General features: G+C 44.1%; 1 protein-coding gene across 1 annotated transcript in view; it reads left to right on the top strand.

The window, feature by feature from the left end:
* Nucleotides 1–19088, top strand: part of LOC310795146 (minor histocompatibility antigen H13-like) — a gene marked incomplete at its 5' end in the record, with an annotated part of 44240 nt that overhangs the window by 4798 nt on the left and 20354 nt on the right. The window contains 5 exons of the mRNA XM_083657189.1: nt 10162–10260; nt 13975–14057; nt 16140–16228; nt 16956–17041; nt 19053–19088. The exon at nt 19053–19088 is cut by the window's right edge and continues 90 nt beyond it. Coding sequence (XP_083513315.1) covers nt 10162–10260; nt 13975–14057; nt 16140–16228; nt 16956–17041; nt 19053–19088 — 393 coding nt within the window. The remainder of the gene's footprint in view (nt 1–10161; nt 10261–13974; nt 14058–16139; nt 16229–16955; nt 17042–19052) is intronic.

The raw sequence follows: 19088 nt of genomic DNA, 5'->3' as shown, positions 1-19088 counted from the left end.
ACACTGTATAGTTAGTAACGTTACTGCTAGAAGTGCTAACGCTACGTCACGTTAACCAGGTGGTTAGAGCAGCTGGTAAGCTAGCAGGAGACGTTATCATCGGCTTCTCCTCCCCCTGTGCCTTTTCCACTCCAAAAAGACGCTCTTCTTCCTCGTGTCCGGCCATCGACTATATCGTATCCTTCCAACCGACCGCCAACGCCAAAAAGACACTGACAAACGCTATGTGGACAAGCAGCCTTATAGAGCTGCTGGTCGTAGCTAAAAAGAAGTAGAGAGCAGTGAGTGTGACGTCGGCCCATCATCGAATCGTAATGGTAGACAATCGTAACGTGAACTAGACTAGCTGCAGACGGTAGTAAATGGCTTGCAACTCTAAATACCATTGGTGTTGTCCTTTTTAATTTACCACCCTCTGGCCACCTTTTTAATACATGCAATCAATGTTTAACCATCTTTCACAATAGAATGATTGGGGCTAATGTTGATGAAAAAGCTAACAGGCTGGGCTAACGTAACACCAAGGCTCTGTGCTTACTGTAGTCAAAGTCAGCTGCTGTGGCCATAGGCCTGGTGTGGGTTTAAAAGACCAGGTTTGACACAACACTTTTTCACATCGTATCATCTCACGATCTGCTTGCTTGCTTGCATAAAATACTCAAATGTAAAGTCAATCAAATCAAATCAAACGTGTTTTTCACACAGAGATTAGCTTGCTGTGGAAATCCTGCCCCAGCTTTTTTGATGACGTGAAAAATCCAAACCAGTTTGCTTGAAGGATTAATGCATTTTTTTGTTTGTTCAATATGTTTATTGGCTTTTGTTACAAGAAAACGTGTGGCTGCAGACATATAATACCAATAAATCAAAGCAGAACAGCAACCCAACGAAACAAAATGACACCGGTTTGACTATTAACCACGATTTAAAACGTCACGGTTATATAACCACAGAGGCTCCGCTACACCGAGTGTTTTGTTTCACAACAGTTCGTCAGTTTAAAACTCCCGTGAAGAACCTGTCTCTCTCGCTTCGTTTCCCGCACGGACTATTTAGCGGAGGCACCAAACACAGGCAGCTGCCATGTCTCCCAGTAGTAGTCAGTCGGTAGCCTAGCCATGGACGCCAGCACCAAAATAAATGTTGCAATACATGTCCCGCAAGGTTTCTGAGATTAGGGGAAAGTCTGAGCTGGTGTTACGTTAAACCAAACATGGGGCGGAGGCAGCGGATTTGTTTACCGTTAACATACAGTCAATGACGTTAACGTTAGCTGTTGTGGCTAATGTTAGCTAGCTGGCCATGGCCTAGCGTACATAGTTCAACAGGCAGCGGTCCTCGAGCTCGTTGTGACCAAACATCCCCGCATTTAAAGCACTTCATGCTCCCAGAGCTGGCGTAAACCATAGAGAACCTCATGCTTTACACAAAAAGAAACATCAAGGGTTTGTGTCAACTCCAAAAGCAACCCGCTAACGTTACATGTAGGCCTAATAACGTGAAGCTAACGTAGCTAGCTGCTTGGCAGTCATGATCTGACTGAGACAACGAAAACAAATGCGCACATTTACATAACAAACACCACAGAGTGTCCTTTCTTTAATCTAGAGGGAGCATTTTCCAGTAAAAAGTGAAACGACACATGATGGCTTATAGTGAGGCTTTCCATGCCTGCCCCATCATCACTTCAATAGAACTGACCCCAATGCAAAATTCAGACGGCCCATTTAGTTGCCAGTAAGATGCCAATAAGTTACTATGCCTTTTGTGTTTTTTCTGCAGACTAAGCAGCTAGACTTTCGCTTCTATAAAATAATAATAAAATATTTTTTGTATTGACTATTGTGATACACTTTACTAAAACAATCATATATCAGAAATGTTGTTTGTTTTATGTTCACAATAGTGATGTCAGTTAGGTTTGATTAGGTCAGAGCCACATCTGAGTCCCCTGCCCTTTCTTCTTTTTTTAATCCGAAGGCAGCAACTGTTAAGATTGTGGGGGAAATACAATAAAACCTCTATTTAAAGAATGCTCATGTGATTTTTATACGTCCATAACAATAATCGTGAAACCGTGATAATCGTGGTTTTTTTCTCAGACTATAATCGTACATCAAAATTTATAATCGATGCATCCCTAATCAGGACTCAGCTTCTTGGTTCTTGCTTTATAACTAACTAACATTTCTATACGTTAGGTTTACCGTGTCTGTTTGCTGTGTGGTGTGTGGGCTGCTTGCTCTGTGAGACATTTCTCTATTGAACTGAAAGACTCACTTCAAACAGATTTCTTTGAAAGTCACAACATCCTTCTGAGTGATTTGTTCATTTCTGAGGCAAAGTGTTTTGGAAGATGAATCAAACGCACCTAAGCTGCTTCATGCATTTCAATGCACAATCATATTTATTAATCTTTTCAATTATGTATTCCCCCCCCCCCTGCTAAATGTTTTTCATTCTTTGAATTGTTACTCTCTTAGACTGTACATCTCTACTAACACGTAGCCAGTCAGGAACCAGTTTGATACAGAGCCATTATTTTTGCTGTGATTTGATTGGCTCACAGACAGGTAGTGTACGGTGGCCAGCGGGGACAAAGTTTGAGAACAGACCTTATTGATTTATCCACTGAAGACTGATTTTACCGCCGTTGGACACTTGATTAGTCGATCAACAGCAAATGAATTGATTATAATCTTTTCAGTATTGATTGTTTTTAGTTTTTGTTTCAAATCATACAATTAATGCTTTTTTTGTTGCTGCTGCTGGTCGGACAAGTAAGACATTTGAAGAATCACTTTGTGATGGGAATCTGTCATTATGTTTAATATTTCATAGACTGATTGATGGATAATGGTAATAGCGGTAGTTTCAGCCCTGGATAGTTGGCGGGTTATTTTTGGGCCCCTGCTTTCCCTCCTCCTTTCAGTTGCCTATCTGATCCCTGTCTCTCTGTCTGTCTGTACACCTGTCTGTCCATCCATACTGTCCGTCTGTCTGCCCACCTGTCTGTCTGTAGGTGCTTGGAGAAAATGATTACGATTCTGGGTACAGAGTGAGTATTTAGAGTTGTTTGCATTGGCACGCACGCACTGTTTGTCAAATCACTGCTCAGGGCTTCACACTCACTTGGGGGTCCACCGGTGGGCCTACATCTTTCATTTAGGTGCATTTTAGGTGCGCCCAAAAATGTTTTCAGTTCCTATCCCATAGATAATCTCTTAACTAGGGATGCGCATCGTTTCATATTTTTCAGATAAAAATGATAGTTTTAAAATGGTACCAGTGTCTCTAAACGGTGCCTGAATCCATAGCTTTTTCAATTGAAAGTGGATTGTTTAATTGAAAGAGGATTTGAAGCGGCCCGCTCCAAACGATAACGGGGAGTTTAAGCAGTGACGTTTTAAGGACGGCGACGGGGTTCCAACCGGGTTGCCGTAGTCCCAGAAACACATATCATTAAGCTGAAGCACATATCATTAAAGCTGAAGCACATATCATTAAGCTGCTGTAGTCCCAGAAACACATATCATTAAGCTGAAGCACATATCATTAAAGCTGAAGCACATATCATTAAGCTGCTGTAGTCCCAGAAACACATATCATTAAGCTGAAGCACATATCATTAAAGCTGAAGCACATATCATTAAGCTGCTGTAGTCCCAGAAACACATATCATTAAGCTGAAGCACATATCATTAAAGCTGAAGCACATATCATTAAGCTGCTGTAGTCCCAGAAACACATATCATTAAGCTGAAGCACATATCATTAAAGCTGAAGCACATATCATTAAGCTGCTGTAGTCCCAGAAACACATATCATTAAGCTGCTGTAGTCCCAGAAACACATATCATTAAGCTGAAGCACATATCATTAAAGTCCCTGGAAACCAGAAATATTTCTTTATTATTTAGCATTTTGAGTTAATCACATCACAGGACCCTATGGTAATAAGCCACCAGCCGAATTTGAACGATGATGAACGTCGCAAAGTATATAAATTTAGGTTTGACAGCCATGGCAAAACTCATGAGATTTCATTATTTTTTAGTGTACTTTCTCCCGCGGAATGTGTGGGCGTGTCCAGTCTACAGCAGGGAAATTTCTGTCTCTCGGAGAGCGCGAGAGAGAGGGGGGACACGGAGAAAGAGAGAAAGAGAGATGAGTGCACACACCGTGTGTGTGTGTGTGTGTGTGTGTGTGTGTGTGTGCCTGTGTGTGTGCCTGTGTGTGTGTTCGCGCGTTGCTCCGCGGCTCTGTGAGAGGAAGAGATCTCTCTCTCTCTCTCTCTCTCTCTCTCTCTCTCTCTCTCTCTCTCTCTCTCTCTCTCTCTCTCTCTCTCTCTCTCTCTGGACTAGAGAGAGAGAGAGAGAGAGGAGCGCATGCTCTGAAACCTGACACCTTGCTAATCTCACAAGCATAGCGCTTGGCAGACAGAGTGGGAGGCAGACGGACACTGAGGGAGCGCTGTCACTGGGGGCAAAGAACGGACTTGCCATAGGTGGGTGCGGATTGCGCGCGTGTACAAAGGTTATATAGAGCTTATGACGTCATAAGCTCCTGCGTTTTAGCACCTCGCGCACTGCTGTCTTCAATGAGGAAGTACTTTGTAGAATCTTGTAGAAAAGTGTCGATTTTAAGGCTTTGGGTTGAAAGTACTAACATAAGACCCTAAATAACATAGTTAGAACGTTTTTGTGGATTTTGGTTTCCAGGGACTTTAAGCTGCTGTAGTCCCAGAAACACATATCATTAAGCTGCTGTAGTCCCAGAAACACATATCATTAAGCTGCTGTAGTCCCAGAAACACATATCATTAAGCTGAAGCACATATCATTAAGCTGCTGTAGTCCCAGAAACACATATCATTAAGCTGAAGCACATATCATTAAGCTGCTGTAGTCCCAGAAACACATATCATTAAGCTGAAGCACATATCATTAAGCTGCTGTAGTCCCAGAAACACATATCATTAAGCTGCTGTAGTCCCAGAAACACATATCACTAAAGCTGAACGACACCAAAACAAACACTACGGCCACTTCTTCCTGAGTGCTGCTGGCAACAGTGGACATTAGGGGTGTCACGATACACTCAGTTCACGATACGATACGTATCACGATACTGGGTTCACGATAACGATACGATACGATTTTAACAATATTTTTTTAAACTTAAATAATGACAATATATGACTGGAAAAGTAGTATTTTATTTGAAATGCACAAATACAAAACATGCTGTTGTGGGAAATTGTTATTACAATAACAACTAGAAAAAACATGAGATTGGAGATAAGGCTTATCTTGAAATAGAATGAGTTACACCGTCACTTAGATTTACTTTGAACTAAAAGGTTTCTCAGCAGTATAAATTCTCATTATGCATCTTCAGTTTTTCTTCAAAGTCAAACAACAAGACTTTTCTTAATCTATTTTTTATGCATCTTCAGTTTTTCCTGTCAAGTAAACAGTTTTGCCAGAAACTCAATTGAATGGTTTCTCTCCTGTATAACTTCTCATGTGTCTCTTCAGAGACTTGTTCAACTGAACTACTTTCCACACATTGAACTTCAACAAACAAAGACGTTTCTTAGTCTATTTTTTTTTTTTTTTTTTTTTTTTTGCGATATGAGATTTCATCTCAACGATACATATCGTGACGTTTTACTATCGCGAAATTTCGTGGGACGATATATTGTGACACCCCTAGTGGACATGTATATGAAGTTATGAACAAAGAAGAAATTCAGTCAAATTAGCGGACGTATTTAACAAAAATACTCTTTATCCATACAACTACTAATGATAGAATCGAATATACACAGAATGACAGTTCCAAATATGATGGAAACCTGTAATTCACATGCTAACAGCTTGGCGTACTCAGCTCGGTACGTCAAACTCCTCCTCCTCCCGTAGTCTGCAGCTGGGCTACAACAGGGGGAGGTGGCTACAACAGGGGGAGGTGGCTACAACAGGGGGAGGTGGCTACAACAGGGGGAGGTGGCTACAACAGGGGGGAGGTGGCTACAACAGGGGGGAGGTGGCTACAACAGGGGGAGGTGGCTACAACAGGGGGAGGTGGCTCCATAGAATCACGCATGCGCAAAGTGGGTCTTGATGCCGTTGCTCCAAGTCGTGGTTGCCTAAACTCCCTATAGACCCTTCTCACGGGGGCCTTTTTGTGTCGAGAAGCCAGGGTAAACACAGGTGCAAGCAAAACACTAATGAGGGTTTCCAACTTCCATGATTGGAATTTGGAAACCCTCATTAGTGTTTTGCTTGCACCTGTGTTTACCCTGGCTTCTCGACACAAAATGGCCCCCGTGAGAAGGGTCTATTGTCAGTGAAGGTGCAGGCGGGGCATGCGGCGCCGGTTTCAGACCACCGGAGGGCGCATATTTCACTCAGCAGCTCGGGCATGGCACCTAAATCTGCGTTGCAATTCGGTACCGGTTGTAAAGGTATCCCCTCCTCTCCTCTCCTCCTCCCCTCCCCCTCTCCTCCCCTCTCCTCCTCCCCTCCTCTCCTCTCCTCTCCTCCCCTCCCCTCCCCTCCTCTCCTCTCCTCCCCTCCCCTCCTCTCCTCTCCTCTCCTCTCCTCCTCTCCTCCCCCTCTCCTCCCCTCTCCTCCTCCCCTCCTCTCCTCTCCTCTCCTCTCCTCTCCTCTCCTCTCCTCTCCTCTCCTCTCCTCTCCTCTCCTCTCCTCCCCTCTCCTCTCCTCTCCTCTCCTCCTCTCCTCTGACCCAGTTTGCCTCCCAGGGGGTGACTGGAGGAGAATATAGATGGAGGTGACTCTCAGACAGACAGACTCCTCTCCTCGTGGACTGTAGCAGCTCGTCTCCACTTCTACCCTGTCTTTTGGTTTCACTAATAGCAGCAGTTAAGAGCTAAGGTTCAGTTAAGAGCTAAGCGTGGTGTGTTGAGAACAGCAGGTTCAGTTAAGAGATGAGCGTGGTGGTGAGGAAACATAACTCTAACTTCATAAAACCAATACAAACCAGAAGGTGAAAGTATTAGAAAAGATTTATTTACAAAAACAATGTCGCACAGAGCCCTGTGGTTCAGTCCCATCTCTTGTCCATGTGGACTGACCTCTCCTTCCTGTTCGTCACTTCCTTTTATAGACTTCTAACTGAAGTCCCACAACAAAGAATAGCTTTATGCACCTAGCGCCCCCTACGTGTAGGAGGAGGTATTACAACATCTAAATTCTCTCCACAGCGTGGTGTGTTGTGGAAGCTCCACTTAAAGCAACTACGAGCAAGATGTTGGCTCATTATGAAACAGTCTAAATGTAATAGTGATGCCTCACATCTGACCTGTAACAACAGCAGATGAGAGCAAAGCAGAGTGAATGGGCGAGTGCCATCTTGTTGATTTGAGTCTCTCATGGTCTCTCTGTCACAGATAGATGCAGAAGTGAAGCCAAACGGTTTACGGCAGCCAGTTCGGCCATAATTACAAAATTACTTTCAAACAAACTATAATATATAAGAATATATCGAGAGACGTTCGCGAGAGTAGAAAGCCCCCTGAAGTAGCGAGGAAAGCTGTTGTTTTGGGTCTGTTGCTAGGCAGAGTGAAACGGTTTACGGCAGCTGTAAACCGTTGCTAGGCAGGGCGAAACGGTTTACGGCCGTAGCAACAGACCCAAAACAGCTTTCCACGCTAATATTAAATTCAGACTGTTTAATAACAATTGAAAATCTTGCTCGTAGTTCCTTTAAGTTTGTTCATCGACCAAACAAGCTGACTTGAATCTGGGAAATGTGATTATTACCCTTGATGAATTGAAAGACTTGGAAACACATTGAATCCAGAAAGCTTGATTTTAATTTGTTTCAGACACGATACAGTTTTTATGTTTCTCTTTTGTAAGTTAATATCTCTGTTGTATAGAGAGCCAAAGTGAACGTCACTTCCTGCCTTTCTCCCTCTACCCGTGTCTGAAAAACTACAACGGTGGTGAACGAGACAGACATGAGTTTTCTGATCCCGTTTGAATTGTGCCACGGGGTGCAAAGGTACATTTTGTCAATTTAAAAGATAACTGTGCAAGTCAAGAAAGTTGCAGTTTGTGGTAAAACTGTGTCACTATAAGTTATAAATCAGAAAGACTACTCACAACCAGTCGCGTAAGTGACGTCTCTCCCGCCAGTCCACGTTGTCGATGGTGTGACGTATAAATGTGCGACACGAGGATTTAGTCGATTAACAAAACCAAACCTTACGTTTCAGTTTCAGGACAAACTGACACTTTGTTGACATGCAGAGTTCTCTTTTAAATGGACCAAATGTACCTTTGCACCCCGTGGCACAATTCAAACAGGATAAAAAAAAGTAACGTCTGTCTCCGTTCAGCAGCATTGTATTTTTTCAGACGCTGGTACACAGAGAAAGGCAGGAAGTGACGTTCACTTTGGCTCTCTATTCTCTGTAACTGTCTAAAAATGGCTGCTCTCTTGACCAGGCCTGCGTTACAAAAGAGACGATCATGTTGTGGTATTCTAGGTAGAGGAAACTGTGCACTAAGTGCTGCTTCTTGTGTAGATTAAAGGTCCCAATTCGTGCAGCTGTAACCTCTTAAAAACGTGTGTCTCACATGATTCTGGATTAATTTGTCGAAAATATAGCAACCCCGTTCGTTCTGACGGAGTTGTCACTTCATCTCGTTGCTTCCCAAGAATGGTCTCTTTCTATAATATATTCAGAACTAACAGTTCCCATTGGCCGCTGAGGGAGAGCCCGCCCCAGGCTCCCAGCGGCCAATCAGATTAGCGTCCGTGGACCAGCACGCTAGGTTGTGTCAACAACTAACGTTAGCAACGAGCTATCGCTAACTTAACGGTTGCTACGCTAAAGAGGACCTCTCAAAATGCCTAGACTTACCGAATGCACCTCCGCAGTTGCTGGATCACGTACAGTTGGCGTCCCTCCAGCTAGAAGTGTTAATTTTGTGGCTATAGACAAAATGGTGCAGGTAGCTTGTGTGAGAGAGACCGCGCGCAGTATGCTTAAGGACCCGCGTGACATCACATTAACCCGTCTTGGGGAACAGAGCGTTAGGGGGCGTGGCTTGAAGGAGACTGCAGGGGGAAGCTGGATAGGGACAAATCCAACTCTGGCAGTTCTGAGGTTGGGACCACTCATTACAGGGAGGGATGACAGCAGTATATATGCATTTACAAGTAAAAACAGCTTTTGCACGGAATGGGACCTTTAAATTAAAAAAATTCCCCCACCTTGTTTGGAACCCATTCACTTCAATAGATACAACTGTCGTCACTAACTTAGCCTCGGTTCACACCGGACACTATTCAGAAGCAGAGCTGAAGCTGTGCTGAACAGAAGCTGAGTGTCACGCTAAACCGCTCACACAAGAAGCACTCTGTTTTCCTCAGCACCTCACTCAGCACTGCCTCCCCCCCCCCCGCCCACAACTTGCATTGACTTCATGCCCTGGCAGCTCGGGTTCAGCGCACGCTGCACGCTTGGGAAATAGAACAGAATCCTGAGCTATCGCTTCAGCGCGGCGTGGCATGGCGTGGCGCGCGGCGCGCGGCTGGTGTGAACGGTCTCACCTGTTAACAAGGATGCCGAAATGAAACTGCGTGGCTTCAGCGTAGCTTTGGCGTGGCTTTGGCGTATGGGGTGAACGAGGGCTTAAACTCACTGTTGGTTTGGCGGTTGTTTGGTGAGTGTCAACTGATTTTAAATGGGCTCCAGTTGTTTTTGTTGATACCACTAAAAACCACATCATCTCCCTCTGTCCTCTCTCTCTCTCTCTCTCTCTGTCCTCTCTCTCTCTCTCTCTCTCTGTCCTCTCTCTCTCTCTCTCTCTCTGTCCTCTCTCTCTCTCTCTCTCTCTCTCTCTCTGTCCTCTCTCTCTCTCTCTCTGTCCTCTCTCTCTCTCTCTCTGTCCTCTCTCTCTCTCTCTCTCTGTCCTCTCTCTCTCTCTCTCTCTCTCTGTCCTCTCTCTCTCTCTCTCTCTCTCTCTCTGTCCTCTCTCTCTCTCTCTCTCTGTCCTCTCTCTCTCTCTCTCTCCCTCTGTCCTCTCTCTCTCTCTCTGTCCTCTCTCTCTCTCTCTCTCTCTCTCCCTCTGTCCTCTCTCTCTCTCTCTCTCTTTCTCTCTCCCTCCCTTCTCTGTGCAGAATCCATCGGACATGCCGGAGACCATCACCAGCAGAGATGCAGCGAGGTTTCCCATCATTGCCAGCTGTACTCTGTTTGGACTCTACCTGTTCTTCAAGGTAACTCTGGGTTTCCTCAGTCCTTTGTAGGGGGCTTTGTGTGATAGAAGTATTTAGGGCAGTGCTGACCTGCTCTGACCTGCTCAGTTTGTTTTGGGACGGATTTGGGAAAAAAAATGTTTTTTTTGTTTGTTTTTTAAATTCCCCCGATTTTTCATCCAGAATGCAACTCGGGCAAGTTATCAGATATCTGCACTGATTGCAAAGGGTGGACGAGCTTTTTCATGTGGTGACTTTGTGAAACAGTGTCTGAATGTGGCTGCGGATACTGTGTTCACTCCTGAGATTGCATCCCTGCAAATTGTCATGGCAAATTGTTTACAAAAGATACTTTTCAAAGTACCTTGAGGATTTTTCAAGTTGTGAATTAAGTCAAATTTCTCTCTTGATTACAAAGGTGGAAAATACAACTGTTTTTAACTGGGTGTTTACTGATTCAATGTTTAAGCTCCCCACAAATGCAGATGTTTTTTTAAATATATATATAACCAATTGCAAATTATTACAATTACCAAACAGGTAAAAAGTAGATTATTATATTGAAATGTTATTTTTGATTTAGAATGTTAATTTTCTATAAAACACAATACATTTGAATGTAATTCCACAACGTTTATTTTTGGCCCTCGGCCCTCCACCCAGATTGAGTTTTGGCCCTTCATGGGAAAAAATTTGGGCACCCCTGATTTAGGGCCATATGAAATCATCTCCCTCCCTCCAAATTCCACTTTTTCCATTTTAATTTAAATGTAGGGTTGCACTCTCCAACAGCACCAACATGTGGCTGGGTTGGTGACCAGCATGAGGAGGAGGTGCCAAGCTGTTGTGGCTGTGTATGGATCTTCCACACGCTACTGAGGTCCCTGACAGTGTAAAAATGGCCAATATATGTTGTTTTGTCCTTATTACTGTGGAGTGCAATCATCCAATCCACCAAGCAACTCAAAACAAGAGTGAATACCAACAGAAGAATATTGCAGGGGATTTTGGCAAAAGAAATTGGGGCGTTACCCACACGTTTAGCTGTGTTGCTCATTCCATGAATCCACGATCCTTACAAGTTGTACCTTGTTGTAAAGGTGACTAATCAGGCTTTGCAACAATATAAAATACAATAGCAATTGTTATTATTAAAGGGGAGAACTAATCGACCGAAGTAACGTTTCCTTTTAGGAGCTATATATATATAGACTCGATAAAAAGAAATCATATTAATTAAAGGCTTTGTAATTAATTAATCTAAATTAATCACATTTTAATCGCATATCAATATTTGACACAAGAAGCAACATTTTTCAATTCAAATGGATTTTGGTATATGAGTGAATCGGTGAATAGGTAGTAGTGACTTTATTTGGCACATAGCCGTCAGTAGACTGATTTAATGACCAATTTACAGGTTATAAAGCAAACATGAGCACAGGTTAAAATGCACAATCAGCACAGGTTAAAATGCAGACATCAGTACATATAGCTTCACTAATTAAAATAGAACTTTCAGTCATAAACAGAAGGAGACCAGACCAACAGGACATGTTATGGGGTATGGAGGAGGTTCAGGAGTCTAGTAAGGTATGGTATGGGGGGAGAGTTCTGATGTTCAGTTAGATTGTTCAGTTAGAACAGACAATACATATTGCTGTATTTGCACTTATCAGACGTGAACTTACTCATCTTGGCTCTGAACACCGTCATCTGGTCGAGTGTGGGTTGGCGACTCTGCGGGCTCGTATTAGGACTAACGTTAGCATGATCGCGGGCTAAGTTAACGTTACATGTAGCTCTGGCTAGCTTCCACGCTAGCTACAGCATGTTTAGCATTGAGGGGACAACGGAGGCTTGAAGTGCTGATATGCAAATGTTTGTCGTTACAGCGCACTTCCCACATGTGTGGCTTTGTTGTCTGATGTCACTCAATGCACATCCGTATGATTGGTACGCCTGGAATTCGTCCACTGAGAAACGTTCAGATACGTTGGATAGGAATCCATTCCTGAACATCGTGGCAAGAAACACCACTTGTTACTGACAATATTTCGAGAGAGAGAGAGAGAGAGAGAGAGAGAGAGAGAGAGAGAGAGAGAGAGAGAGAGAGAGAGAGAGAGAGAGAGAGAGAGAGAGAAAACCGGAGGCGAATGCAATAGCACGAGCGTCGGAGACTGAAAACAAATTGAGAGGCGGACCATATACGTGTCGATGATTTGATTTGACAATTCTGTCGACTGGCTTTGGCATTGGTCAATCATGGCGTGTTCCACCCCCAAATCGAGTGGGATTCAGCGTGTTGTCGTGCTACGCGAGTGCGATCCGCGGAGTACCAGGCAGCCAGCTGCTTTGTGCGGAGGGAGCGGACAATCCGATGAATGGGTGCTGCCCGCCCGCCTGGAATCTCTGAGGGGAGACCCCTGACAACCACGCTCTCAAACGGTCTCAAGCGAGCGCCTTTTACGCTATTTCTGTATAGCCTAGGTAAACCCAGCCACCACGTGACCTGCTCTCTCAGTTCCCATAGTGACTGAGAACAGGTCTGAGAGCAGGTCACGTGGGGGATGGGTTTACCCAGGCTAATTTCTGTAAATACGATATTCCTGGAATGCACGTTTTAACCCGCCAGTTACATTTCTTTGCATTCTTAGAGATTATAGTTTTTGTTTTTTGTTCATGTTTCTAACAATTGGTCAAGTTAGTAGTTAGTTTATGGGATAGGAATTCTGCCAGATGACAGGCACTAGGCGCCATTTTCTACTTCATTTGGAAGAGAAAATTATCCTGAAATGAAGATTTGATTGACAGCTGCATGTCGTGATATGATTGGTTGAAATGGGGTAGAAATTTGATAGTAGCCTAGCCTACTAGGTGACGTCAGCAAACTGTAGATTAGTGTTATCAATGAAATCTTGAAAAATGAACTTTTGATGTGAAAAAGTGTGAAAAACTTAAGAAATTAGATTGTTGTGATTTTTTTTTGCATACATCATAGGTGCACTGCATACCCAGGTATTTGAACTAAAAGAAAAGAAAAGTCATTTTTGGGTTCAGCTCGACTTTAAGAAAGCACTGCTGTTATCGATACTGGTGCAAATGAGTATAGACCTTATTCGCTAACCCTGGACGGCACCATATTGTTGACATACCGTCCTGCGCGCACACAGAGCTGCAGCTGACAACTAGTAACAGCCTTATTGTCGTTTCTGTTCCATTACAAAATAGCGATGGTAATGACAGCAATAAAAAACCCACAGTTGTTATTTGTATGCTGCCGACGGCAGCCGTTAATGCCTGTAATAAATAAACAAAAGAACGAGGTGAACAGACTTTGCTGTGAGGAGCTGTCAGAAAGTTTCACCTGTCTCAACTAACTATCCACACATCTCCTGTGCTGCTGACGTATCCTCCGTCTCGCTCCCTTCACGTCTGTGGACGGTAGAGATAGAAACAAACCACGGGGTCTTTATTGCTGTCATTACTACAGCCGTGTGTAACGCAGGTCACCATCCGAACACAATTGGAACGATACAGGTAACGCTAACAGCGGCTAGCTTCCTATAAACGCTGCTCCACATAGGCTGTCACTTGAGAGCTGCTGTGTTATGTCGACAATATGGCGGCGGTGGGCGTGCCAGTACGTGAGTGACGTCAATCGAATAAGGTCTATAGTATCCCTTTCAAATGTTGACAACCCTAATGTGTGTGTCTTTTTCACTTTGTTTGCAGGTGTTTTCTCAGGAGTACATCAACCTGCTGCTGTCTGTTTACTTCTTTGTCCTGGGGATCCTGGCTCTGTCTCACACCATGAGGTCACACGCACACACACACACACACACGCACGCACGCACGCATGCACACACACACATGCACACACGCACACACACACATGCACACACACACACGTGTGTTATGGAATGCTATAGTTATGAAAAGCGAAGGAATTGCATTGTAATGTTAGGGCGTTTTCACACCTATAGTTTGTTTGCTCTGGTCTGAATCAGTTGAGTTTTTCTTGCAGCATTTCCCCCTTCATTTGGTTTCTTTCCACACGGAGAAAAATCTGAGCACACCAAAATGCATCACTACAAACCACGGGGAGAACATGCAAACTCCACACAGAAAGGACCGGGGTTCGAACCCAGGACCTCCTTGCTGTGAGGCAACAGCGCTAGCCACTGAGCCACCGTGCCATAATGATTTGGGCTAAACCGTACCAGCAGAATAGCCAGTGCACTTTGAGGAGACATCTTGAAATACACTTCTGTAGTTTGGTCGGATTACGTTCTCACCACAAACTAACCGCGGACTGATTAACCACCTCTTCAACAGGTCTCGGTCCACTTTGTTTTGGTCCGCACCCGAGTGTTCACGCCTCCATCAAATGAATCGCACCAATAGGGAAAAGGAACCAGAGTCCGATTGAACCAGAATAAAAACGCAGGTGTGAAAACGCCCTAATAGACCAGTTTTATATCCGGTTTTCTCACAATTGTGTGAGTGAGGCTGTGGTTCACAGTGATTTTACAGCAGTGAAGAGGTGTTTACAGCACGCTGTAATGCGGCGTGCTGTAAACACCTCTTAACTGCTGTAAAATCACTGTGAACCATGGCCTCTTCAGGGTTATTGCTTAACTCATTGAGTGCCAATGACGACTTTAGTCGTCAATTCGGATAGTAACGTTGAGTGCCAATGACGACTAAAGTCGTCAATTGCGTTTTTTGACGGTGGGACGTGGATCAAAGCCAGATCCATCTCCTGTAAAATTTTGGGGCATGTTGAAGGTGTATAACCTATTTTACCGACCCATTAGGTGGCGACAGTGCTCTCCAGATTAGAGAAAGGCGAGGAAAAAAGAGAGAAGAAGTCATGAGGAAACGGAAATCGCATCGATATGCATGAAGCATAACGTTAGCTGTGCTTGTGAACAGCAGTCAATCTGCTGCCACAATTGAGCCCCTCCGTCTCCGCTGCGATAGCCCCTCCATATGATTTAGTTGCCGACACCTGCGTCTTTCTGAAAAGTTACATTATTCTCAGCTGGGAGCCGGCGACACGCTGTGAAAAAGCGGGGGGATGCAGCGCACTTTTCAGTGCAGACAGAGCAAACGCAGAGCAAACGCAGCAGAGCCCCAGAGACACTCCCACGGAGGAGGAGGAGGGGGGTGGGGCACGCAGGGCAGTATACAACCATTGACAGTAAACACAGACCCAGACAGCAGCAGGCTCGATAGACAGAGAGACAGGCAAACAAGCTAGAATATCTGATGCCCACCAGCAGTAAATCAAGACCAGCAAGAAGGTGTAGGGTCTGCGCACGCAGGGGCCAGCGCTGCTGGTTGCAGCTAAAAAATATTATTTGGCCAAACAAAATTCCTTTGTTTTCACTGTTTTATTGAAGGAAATTATTTTTGAGGTGTCACATCAGAAAATATTAGCTTCAGAGTCAATGATGTGCTTGAAATGCTTCATTTCACAAAAGGTGGAATATCTCAGCTTCTAAATTGAAACGTGTGTTTTTGCTAAAATCAACCTATCTTCTCCGGCTGATAACTAAAGAACGGAAAATGATATCAGTAAACTTTTTTTTGCAGATGATAGAAGAGAGTCTCATCGTTCTTTGTGCGTGTTCGGTGTTTACATAGTAATATCACACAATATTCTGTGGGCCTCGAGAAATCACTGAAAACGCTCTGAAACTCTGGCACTGGGAGCGTCCGTTCTCCAAAAGTGGCTGGCACTCAATGAGTTAATTTGAAACCTAGCTCATTTCCTGTCAGCTATTGTATTAGCAAACACTGCAACAGGAAGTAAAGCTAGAGGCAATTATTTAAACTGTTGATGTTGTCAAGTTAAAAGCGTCTATTTGACTTTTTGGTTTCTCTCCCTGCAGTCCTCTGATGTCCCGGCTGTTTCCAGCCAACATCCCCAACAAACAGTACCAGTTGCTCTTCACTCAGGGTGACGGAGAGGCCAAGGAGGGTGAGTACTTTCACGCTTGTAAAATAGGCGTGAATCCTGAACGATCGCTTGAGCACGGCGTGAGCGTGGCTTCAGTGTGACGCGCGCACGGGTGGTGTGAACGGCCTCGCCTGTTAACAAGGACGCCTAAATGAAACTTGTGGGTTCAGCGTAGGTTGAGCTTAGGTTGAGCGTTGCTTCGGCGTCCTGTGTGAACGCGGGCTAAGTCAGTGGTTTAGTTTGATTCCCCCGTGGACAAACTTGACATCGGATCAAGCCTCTTTGGATTATAGAGACACAATTCGGATAACCTAACACTGAAAATTAGGGGTGCACCGATCACGTTTTTTGCCACCGATCACCGATTGCAGATCGCCTAATGGAAATATCTGCCCAACCGATCATCGACCGATCACCGATTACCGATCACCGATCACAAATAAACTCCTCAAAAAAAGTTTGGAAACGTTATTTCGGGCGATTATTTCTCCCCTTTAATAATACCAATTGGCATTGTATTTTATATTGTTGGAAAGCCTGATTAGTGATGGGGCTTTTTTTTATTAAGAAAAATAATAATAATAATATAAAAAAATATCGGCAATCAGCCGAAATATCGACAATCAGCCGATCGCATATTTGAGGTCAAAATCGGCCGATACAGATTGCTTGCCGATCGATCGGTGCACCACTACTGAAAATAAAGACCCTCTCTCTTTCCCCCCCCCCCCCCCTCCTCTCTCTCTAGAAATAGTCAACTATGAGTTTGACACCAAGAATTTGATATGCCTGCTCATCAGCAGTGTGGTGGGTGTCTGGTACCTGCTCAAAAAGGTAATGTTTAATATTATCATTATGATTTAACAGTATACATGACGTTATTAGGCACAAAGGCACAACTTGAATACTTTTTTTTTTACAACTGTTTCTATGACACACAGAACCAGATAGTAGTGTGTTTGTGTTTTTGTGCCTGGATTGCCAATGAGGTGTGTGTATGTGTGTGCGATCACAGCACTGGATAATACTGTGTTTGTTTATGGTCGGAGGTGGGAAGTCGCAAGTGGGAAACGCGTCATCTCCAACCTAACATGCAGCTAACAGCTGCTGTTAACGTTTAATTGTATGGGTTTAACCAACTACTGGTTTGGTATGCTGATTGGTCTGCATGCAAGCATACTAAGTATACGATGTGGGTGGCCATTTAGAGTTTAGAGTGGAGTTTACGCGCCGTTTTATTTGATTTTTCCTAGTTAGGATGCTGATTGGTCCACAAGCATATTAAGTTGAAAATAAAAACAATTCAAGTGTTTAAAATTCATATAACTTTATTTTTCTTACCGTATATGATGTCGGTGGCCATGTTGAAATGACGTAAATGACGAACTGGGAGCAACTAGGGGTTGAGAAATCATACACGAGTTTCCAACTAGGATCTCTGAGTTGACGCGCTTTTATAGGATGTGGGATTTTCTGACCTCCGAGTTATAATCAAAGTTCGAACACAGCATTAATAGAGAGCCAAAGTCACGCCCACTTCCGGGTTAGGCATATGAACCAAGGGAGTTCATCCACCATTTATTTTCCCATAGACATTTCCTAAAATGCGTATAATTTTTTTTTTACTTAATCAAACCAAGCGATTCAGCTATATTTAGAGTCACGAGAGACCATAGAACTTTTCACTCAGACCAAAACTTCAAAAACAATAGCGTTTTTTTACTTATGAAATGTTATAAAAAAGTGAAATGTTCTATATTCTCTCCTGATTCTAAAACCGTAGCTGAACTGTAGCTGAAGCCAACAGGTGAAGTAAACATCTTTCATGTTTACTTCACCCATTCCCTCCCACTCTGCTGAGGAAAAATCAAGATGGCGACGGCCAACGTTTCAGCTCCAAACGGGAGACCAAGATCAATAGGATAGCTCTGTCTATATTACTTAGGTCAGTGGTTTAAACTCGATGAACTTTGATGTTACTGCTCGAGGTGGAAAGCCGTGGAGGCAGCCATTACCGTTTTGCCAGCGGCGTTCCTGATTGGCCGGTTACGATGTCAACTACGAGACAGGTCCCCGATTGGCTAGTAGTGCACTTTGTAAAATGTGGCCAGACGGTCTCGCAGAACGAAACGCAATGTGAGTTCACGTGACCAGATGGTTTACCAGGCTAGAAATCCCTTGGTTCATTATGCTTAATCCGGAAGTGGCCGTGGCTTTGGCTGTCTTTAACCTGTTATGGTGTTTGTGACATCACAGCGCTGGATAGCCAATAACCTGTCAGGGCTTTTGTGACGTCACAGCGCTGGATAGCCAATAACCTGTCAGGGCCAATAACCTGTCAGTGCTTTTGTGACATCACAGCACTGGATAGCCAATAACCTGTCAGGGCTTTTGTGACATCACAGCACTGGATAGCCAATAACCTGTCAGTGCTTTTGTGACGTCACAGCGCTGGATAGCCAATAACCTGTCAGGGCTTTTGTGACGTCACAGCACTGGATAGCCAATAACCTGTCGGGGCTTTTGTGACATCACAGCACTGGATAGCCAATAACCTGTCAGGGCTTTTGTGACATCACAGCAGTGGATAGCCAATAACCTGTCAGGGCTTTTGTGACATCACAGCACTGGATAGCCAATAACCTGTCAGGGCGTTTGTGACATCACAGCACTGGATAGCCAATAACCTGTCGGGGCTTTTGTGACATCACAGCACTGGATAGCCAATAACCTGTCGGGGCTTTTGTGACATCACAGCACTGGATAGCCAATAACCTGTCGGGGCTTTTGTGACATCACAGCACTGGATAGCCAATAACCTGTCGGGGCTTTTGTGACATCACAGCACTGGATAGCCAATAACCTGTTTGGCCTGGCGTTT

Source organism: Poromitra crassiceps (assembly GCF_964638095.1).
Source record: "Poromitra crassiceps genome assembly, chromosome: 20".
Classification (NCBI taxonomy): Eukaryota; Metazoa; Chordata; class Actinopteri; order Beryciformes; family Melamphaidae; genus Poromitra; species Poromitra crassiceps.
This window is presented reverse-complemented; position numbering and strand designations above follow the sequence as displayed.